This window comes from Lethenteron reissneri, chromosome 11, assembly GCF_015708825.2.
Source record: "Lethenteron reissneri isolate LAM-NWPU_2019-01 chromosome 11, ASM1570882v1, whole genome shotgun sequence".
Lineage (NCBI taxonomy): Eukaryota > Metazoa > Chordata > Hyperoartia > Petromyzontiformes > Petromyzontidae > Lethenteron > Lethenteron reissneri.
In genome coordinates this window covers 2,315,707-2,324,376 of record NC_083789.1, presented here as the reverse complement: position 1 = coordinate 2,324,376, position 8,670 = coordinate 2,315,707, and the positions used below count along the sequence as shown (strand labels likewise).

Here is an 8,670-nt window from a genome sequence, read left to right as displayed (position 1 = left end):
TAGAAGGATTTCCTCTCACATTTTCAGATATTTTCTTCTATCAGATTCACAGCATAGGTAAACTTTTCCAACTAATTCACAACTCGTCTTCTGCAGATTACAGCTGGTATATTAAGTGTCGGTGACGTGGTTGTGAATGACTGAAAATAGAACTTTAAACAAACGTTGTCACGGTATGTACAACCCACTTCCTGATAACATCCAATACCCATTCTTACTACGTTCTATTATTTAATCATTATTAACCTGAGTTGTGTAACGTATTGTGAATTTTCTTCAAATCTTGATTTGAAGCTTTCGTGACTGCAGGAATCCATACTCTTTGGTTCTTTCGGTGAAGTCACGGAGTTAGAAAAATTATTAAAACACAAGCAATCGAAACGTCTTGATATATGGTTTATTTTATTTTCCTACCTACGTGACTTTACCGAAAGAACCAAAGAGTATTTCTTCATGTAATTGTATTCAAATTTTTGAAGGTTATTTCATTATTTGTGAAATCGTTTTTTCCGTGTTTGGTCTTTTGGGTTTGTCCCAAGCGTTGAGCACATCTTGTTTTTAGATTCTATCACGCACTAACTTGCGCTCCATCTCCACGGACCACTTGAAGCCACATTTCTTTCAATTAATTTCTTTTACTGAAGTGCAGGTAACATTTTCACGAAATAAATCATGAACATCAAAGTAACACCCACAGCCACCACAATTCACATTTGCTGATCTAGTACTCATAATATAGCTGTTAGGAAAGGGAATTTATCTACGACAATGCCGGATTATCCTAGTAGCAAAAGTAGCTACATATTCTACGGGCCCCGCACTTTCAAGGGCCCCACGCTAAATGCTTTCAAGCTATCAATTCCGGTAAATTGATTCTGTACTTGCTCTATTACTATAGTCCTATACTGCCTTCAACTTTTACGAGCGACTGGGTGTTTAAGGTTAGCGATTTGTCGTATTATTTGACTGTATTATAAATGAAAAAATACAATTAGGGGCCGTCCATAAATGACGTCATGCACCTGGGGGGGGGGGGTCAGACATTTGTGACCATGTGTGACGAGGGTGGGGGGGTAAGAAATGTGACGTCACATCAAAATGCGCAACTTTAAATAAATATAGACAACACGTTCTACTTAATTAAATACACTTTTTAATGAATGTTTTCTCCTACAACGTCAGAGTGCAGCGCCACATTAAATACGCACTACAATGACAATAGTTGAAAGCGGTTTGAAGAATGTATTTTTTTTGGGGGGGGGGGGGGGCAGAGCTTTGTGACGTCATATTTGAGGGGGGGGTCTGACTTTTTGTGACGCCGTGTGACGAGGGGGATGGTCAAAAATCGTCCAAAATCGCGTGACGTCATTTATGGACGGCCCCTTACTTTACTATGCACGTAACACAATTTAGATTGAAAGCTTTCGTGACTGCAGGGATTCATCTTCTTGGTTCTTTCGGTAAAGTCACGTAGAAGGGAAATAATAAAACAATAAAAATAAAACATAATAAAATACAATTCTCACGACGTTTCGGCCACAACGCAAGCAGCCGTCCTCAGGTGAAGAACAGGTCTGTCGGAAAGACAGCGTCTGAAGTTTTATTCGGCAATGATCTAAGATATTTAACACGTGACTCTGAGGATCATAGTACTCTGTGCAGGAGTCATGTTGCATAGGGATCGAGCGCGTCTGTTTACATTTGCCTGTGTGGACAGGTAAACGCTGCACTCGTGCCCTGCCCAGAGAACACGTGAGTCCCCGTCTAAACCATTTTACTCGGGGAAATACCCACGGACGTCGATACAGGATACATACTGGCTCTTACACAGTACAGTACTGGACAATCAATCAGTGCCACGTGTACGCCGTCATCAAACGGCGGACACGTGGCAGAAATCCGATGCGCTATAAAGCAATTTTTTTAAAATCCTTTATATTAAGTTCACTTGCTTGCTTGCTTGCGTGCTTACGACCGTGCAAATCTTTCGGTCGTTTTTTAACCCACTTCCCGTGATCCAATCGAGCTGAAATTTTGGACACAGACTCGTTGTGCGTGACAATTGATTTTCGTGAAAAAAAATCCAAAATTTTCCACTTTTTAGGACATTTTTTTTTTCATATTTAATTTAAAATACCAATGTGATAAAAATGAAACTCTTACTCAAGAAAAACAGAAATGAATAATAAAATAAAACCAATGCCACGCATATAAAGGATTTATAGTGAAAAACTTTGTTTTTACGGGTTAATTGTTTACAGATGTCCTGTCGGGACTGTAAGAAACGTTATACTACAAAAAAAAACACTATGCGATGATCAAGCACCTTTGCACGAAACGTCGACTAGTTAAAGTATGTGTATAAGTTTTTTTTCTTTCAAAAATGATGTGCTATGAAGTAGGGTCATTGCCCGAAACGTCTTCTCGCTATGTGCTGGGGTGGTGGGGGGGTCTCAGTGCATTGGCTCTGTCCCCCTGAGTAAGATGGCGGCCGTCGTCCACACCTTTGTGACGTCATGCGCGGTCGGTGACGCCGGGCCTGCATCGATTCAGCCCACCAGCGAATCAGTGAAAGAGGAATCGAAACACGCGTGAACGATGTCAAAATAGGTGTTCAAATAACACCAAGGTTTTTTTAAAATACAATATCAATAATTATAAATACGAATCGAGGTAAATATCGCAAGATACTTTTGTTTGAGATCTAGGCAATGGATTAGCCCCTGCGATTCCATCTGTTGGAACGGTGCTGCATCCCGAATCGATTATAACAAATCGGTTCTGTTGAAGGTATCCTGTTTAATCCCTGCAATATCTGTACGGTCCGTCCCGTGTGCTCTGTCGCCTAGGCTGAGAACAATCACCCCCCCCCCAGTGTAAACTCCGCCAAGCAATGGTGCGATATTGGGAAAACAATCGATTTGTGCTGCTCCAGAATCGACGTGCGTAATCGATAGAATCGAGAGCGCCGTGTGTGTGCGTGTGTGTGAGCCCATTCGTCCGTTGGCCGCTCGCCTCGAACGTCGATCAACTTCTTCTCGGGCAACTTCGTAAAACTGCAAGTCGGTAAATGACGACAGCTTTACAATCCCCGCAGCTACCTTGAATGAGAGAGGTTCGTCGCCCGAAACGTCGCCCGAAACGTCGCCTACTGCTGCCACAACGAACGTTCTACTTTTAGAACGTGGATTTTATGTTATTGATTCGTTGTATCGGCTCAGTGGAGCGGAGTGCCTGTAATGCGTAACCACAGCTGTCAACCCCGTACGGTTTTCCCCGTAATCTTGTAGATACAGACACAAAAATGTTTGTTGTTTATTTGTGTTTCTCCCTAGTGATGGGACTTGGTAGAATGATCGCTGAGATTTGATGACCAATGAGGTCTGAATTGGTCTGTAATAAGGCAGGGCACTGATAATGCTTTGCCAGGTTTGCATAACGGTGACGATAACAGCAGCGGGAATTAATTGGCAGCGTTAATTGACGAGCGGTGGATTTTAGCAAACAAAAACATGCTCTGGTAATAAAGAAGGGCTGTCTCTGGCGTAGACCAATCAGTTTCAAAGACAATGCATTTATTACCAGAGCACATTTTTTGTTTGCATGTTCACCACTGTGGTTAATGCAGACATAATTCCTTGCAAAATGATTCTGTCTGGTGTTTTAACATCTTAACACCTATGAGACCTCCTTTACCAGTAGCAAAATATAGTAATAGGTTTTTATCCTTTTATCTGGTACAAAAACTGACACATTTATACAAGGGGTCATGTTTGCAATAACCACAACACAAGCAGTCAAAATGCAAACAAAAATAAACAACTCTGATAATAATATGCACTATCCTTGAAGTTGATTGGTCTACATCCGAGACAGTTTTCCTTAGAGCCTAGTCTAGTAACACCAATGGAGACTAGGCTCTAAGAAAAGCTGTCTCGGGTGTGGACCAATCAACTTCAAGGACAGTGCATATCATCATCAGAGTTGTTTCTTTTTGTTTGCATTTTGACAGATTGTGTTGTGCTTATTGCAAACATGACCCCTTGTATAAAGGTATCAGTTTTTGTACCAGATGAAAGGGTAAAAACCTATTACTATCTTAAACACCTGTTTTATTGCCAGATGGGGTACAACCTTTTCCTAAAGCTTTGTCGCTCTTTAACCCCCAACATCAGACGATGTCCCCCGGGCGGGAGTCGCTCTTCTCGCTGGAGCTGCTGGTGGAGCTCATGGTGCTGGACGCGTCGCGGGCTCCATGCGTCTCTCCCGGCGTGGCGCTGCGACTCCTCGACTTCCCCACGCTCATGGTGTACGCGGCTGGCAAAGAGAACAGCAACAGCATCGCCATCACCGGCGGCAGCAAAGGCGGCGGCGGCAGCAACGTGAAGGAGTTCCACTTTGCCAGGGGCAAGTCCTGCCTCTTCAAGATGTGCCCGCACTCTCTGCGTGCCCACTTGTCCACAGCGCCCCTGTACGCCATGGTGGTTGACGTGTGCGGCGGTGGTGATGGTCCGGCCACGCCGGCCCCACCCGGGCGGGCACCTGGGAGGCGGCCGGACCTGGGGACGGGAGGAGCACGCGCCGAGGCTGCGGATGAGAGACCGCTCGCCCCGTTGCCCCGCCTGGTAGCCACCGCGTCGGTGTCCCTGGCTGGTGTCGTGGACCAAGCAAACGGTGGCGGTGGCAAGAGAGGAGTGTACGACCTCCGAGACCTCATGGGCAGTGACGTCGGCCGCCTGCATTTGGCTTTCAGGCTGCTGGACCTGGGGCGATCGAGTCTGCTGCCACACCTGGGACAACACCTGGAGCCACGCCTGGGACCACACGTGGCCCTCTCAGAGACCACCTCGTGGGTGGTGAATAGGGGTCCGGCCACTGGGAGTTGGAGCGCCACTGGCCTGGTCTCCACCGAAGACGGGGCAGGGGTGGCCAGCAAGTCGGTGGCGATTCCTCGGGGACGAGGACACGCGGAGGTGACCTCTGCAGAAGATAACGACGCGGCTGTGATAATGAAGAGGGCATCTGCTGGTGCCGAGGGAGATGGAGATGTTCACAACAGGGGCGACGTGGTGGCCGTTTCCACCGTGGATCCCGCAGCCAAGTTCAAAGTGCGTGCTGGGTCGCAGGACCGGCGTAAACTGACCCAGCAGCAGAAAGCGAAGGCATCGGATGAAGAAGATGAAGCAGTTGACTGAGAGCGGCCTTGCGGATAATGTGTTTTGCCCTCCTCCCCTTTTCTACAGTCATTCGACCGATGATTGTCAAGAAATTGATGGCGTTAATGTGGAACAAGCATATTTGGAAGAGCTGCCACAGGCAGCTGTGATTGATGAAGGTGATGTTGAAGACGTCTCTGTGGAGGTTGGGCCACCAACGGGACCAGTTGAGAAGCAGATTGATGATGCTGCCTCTGTCCCCCAGAAACCGAACCCCTCCGCTAGGGCCAGAGTTCAGGTGTCCCAGAGAGAAAGCACCGGTGCAGTTGGCAGTGCTCTAAGTCAGTTGCCTCTGTTGAGTGCTCTGCTGACTGAACTGGCCTTGTTAAACGGCCAAGGTGCACAGCTGGGCAACCTTACAAATGTACAGCAGGGATTTCAGAGGCTTGGTCAGCAGAGGGACACTGGACTCGTGCACACAGAGCGCCAGAGAGCGCGCCAACATTCCCCAGTCGCGGCCAACAACAGGCAATTGTCGGCGTCGACAGAGGGTCGACGGTCCATTACACCCACGCGGCAAAGGAGACCGAAATCTGTTTCTCCAAAGCCGAAAGCCAGTGCCAAAGTAAAAACGCAACGTGGCGTTAAGGAACGGGAAAAGTGCAACCAGCCACCTGAGGTGAAGAAAAAGAAGCTCATGTTCGGGATTACGAACACCCTCCGACTGCGTTTGCAGAAAACCAACCCTGGCCTCCTTTTGAAGCAGGAGAGAATGGAGGCGCAACGAAAGCGAGAGATGGAACGCCTCAAGCCAAAAGCTGGGAAGTTCGGAATATCTGCCCCAAAGGGACGGTGTGGAAAGAAATCAAAGCAACCCCATCGCCAAAACACACCCATCGATGAGTACGTAGAAACATTAATAGAAAGCAGCCTGGATGTGGATTCCCCTCGTTCAGAAAAAGAAGTTCAAAAACTTTATACGCCAATGCCCGTCGCCCGAGCACGTCTGGAGAAGATAGCCGAAGTGGACAGCAGTTCAGGCCACACATGGAGCCACCATGAACTACCGCCGCCGTTAGATTCTTCATTAAAGGACTTGGAGGAGCCTGTCTTTGATGCCATGCCTTTGTCGATCAGAGACCTTGAGGTGAAGGCATCAGGTGGTGCATTATCCGTGCGACTACCTAGGGCACCATCACATCACTCGCAGCCCAGTTGGAATAGTGATGATGATGATGATGAATTTGAACATGGTTATGAGTTTGAGGTTGATATTCCCCCTGCAGTTGTAGGGAGGATGACGCAAGAGGAGCAGTCTTCTAACCGAGAGTGGGGTGATCGGGAGAGAGAGAGTCCCGTAAAGTACAGTGACGACTACGCCAGCAGCCACTGACCCCCACTTACTCCGAAGACTTTGCTTCAAGTCCAGAACCCACCAGCCGACAATCGAGTGCATTTAAGAGCAGCCCAGAGCCACGTGCACTTTCCCGCGCACCAGAATCCGACGCAGACTCCACTTCGACAGAGTCCGATCACAATGTTGTTCCAAAGAAGTCAAAAAATGTATTGCGAGAGACATTCGTCGTGAAGAAATTCCAAGAGTTTTCGGAAAGTTTAGAGGACAAACAACCTGTTGAGGAAAAGGGGAGAGGCAGATCAGTAGTTTCGTGAGGATTCGTCTGATTCGGATCGGTCTGGCCTGTCGGATCGCTCCACTGATCGATGGAAAGGAAGTCCAAATGAATCACAAGTTTGTAGGTACAGTGCCATCGGTGAAACCCGCTGTCAGCCCCAGGGTGGCCTTGCTTCGGAAGATATCGACACTGGAGAGCTCTTCTCTAGAAGGGAGTCAATCACTCCACACTTCTCAGGTAGTTACTAGAGTTGGTGGATCACGTTGACCTTTTTTAACTCGCTGGGCTGTGATACTGGCAAAAAGGGTCCCATCGATTGTGACTGGTCATTGACAATGTATGCCAATTACATTAGTGTATAAGCTGTCACGAGAGAGTATCTTGTTGAAAGAGGCCTACTTGCCTACACATTCTCAAATGTCTACAAATAGACCAAGATAATGGCATAGCGTATTGATTGCACATTTTTTCTGTTTTGCAAAAAGTACCATTTCATATAGTACACACTAACTTGACATGTTGGCCACACAACATGGGGATAAAAAACAATATCGTGCGTACATGTTCACGCAGAGCAGCTTTTTCTTTCTGAGCTGCATTTAAAATGTCACTCGCACAGATGTCCTCAAAGTGCTGATGTCTTTCTGTCTGTGTTCAGGTGAGCTCGTACGTTCCCTCCAACCTGTCGGACCTGGAGATGTCGAACCCAAGTGCCCTGCAAGAGGGAGGGCGATTGAGCAGCCTCGACACTCTGGATGAGAACCTCCCGAAGGCAATCTCTGAGCTCAAGTTGGCTGCCAAGCTTCCTGGGTACACCATGTGAAAAGAAGGGCCTGCATTTCATTCAGAGGGGCTCACGACCCCCGTAAGGACTAAGCTGCTATTTTGGTGTTTATATTGTCCCATCGAACGTCAACTGTGGACTCTGTGTATGCTACCACTACACTAATTTGTCTTTGTATGGGAGGATAGTGCCAGAGATGAGTACAATGCGTTGATAAGAGGGCGTCTTGTCAAATTGTCTTCAACACATTTAAAATATGATTTTGATTATCCGCTACATTCCATTAAAGGATTCAATTATCGTAGCATTAAAATATGGTCATATTTTTGTCTGTGAATGTGCCACTTATTTAGACAGCTCATCTGCTGCGATTTGAATTAACTGTGGATCGGCTGGATCAAGTGTACAACCAGAGTTGCAGACAAAAGTGATGCGGATAAATGTACTGTAGTTTTGGATTGAGAAAAATAGCCTTTTATATGATGGCAACAAGATAATTGATGTTTGTGTGCGTGTGGTGTTTGTATTAATTCATCTTAGTTGATTTTTATATTTACCATCCATCAACACTAATTTATTAAAATGTATTCTAAGAACAATTCCTTGCGTGAGATGTAATGTATTTTCATATGTTAATAAAAGGCAGCTTGTCAGACCTTATAATCTATTAGTTATTCACATCTACATCTTTTTTAATGTTTCACTTTTCTAATAGGAAGAAATACCCTTTAGATTTTTTTCTTCCAGTTTTGAAGTTTTGTCTAAACTAAGCTACATACGAAGTGCAGTGGTGGTGCAGTGGTTAGCCCACTGCACTGAATCTGGTGACTCTAGTTTGATCTCAGGGCCACAACTTTGAGTTGAACTATGGGGTGGCCACCGTAGTGTGAAGTGGCTCTGGTTACAGCAACTTGACTCAATTTGGAAGGTTGCTCGTTCAAATTCCGGTCATGGGTTGGCTTGGCCCAATCGTACTCTGGAGTTGATCAAGTAAGTACTGCTCGAGGGGAAGTCAACAGTGATCGACACATTGATAGACTGGAACATGGACTCTCCCTTGCAGGATTAAGGCCATAATACATTAGGGCAATCTTTG

General features: G+C 46.3%; 1 protein-coding gene across 1 annotated transcript; it reads left to right on the top strand.

Annotated features, from left to right (window-relative positions):
• The first annotated feature begins 2,978 nt into the window (after positions 1–2,978).
• MAP10 (microtubule associated protein 10) lies at positions 2,979–8,239 on the top strand. Its single transcript, XM_061549766.1, is given in 7 exon segments — positions 2,979–3,115; positions 4,176–5,186; positions 5,188–6,546; positions 6,549–6,821; positions 6,823–6,891; positions 6,893–7,027; positions 7,449–8,239. Coding segments are annotated over 7 exon segments (3,021 nt in total). The 5' UTR covers positions 2,979–3,106; the 3' UTR covers positions 7,614–8,239.
• The last annotated feature ends 431 nt before the right edge of the window (positions 8,240–8,670 follow it).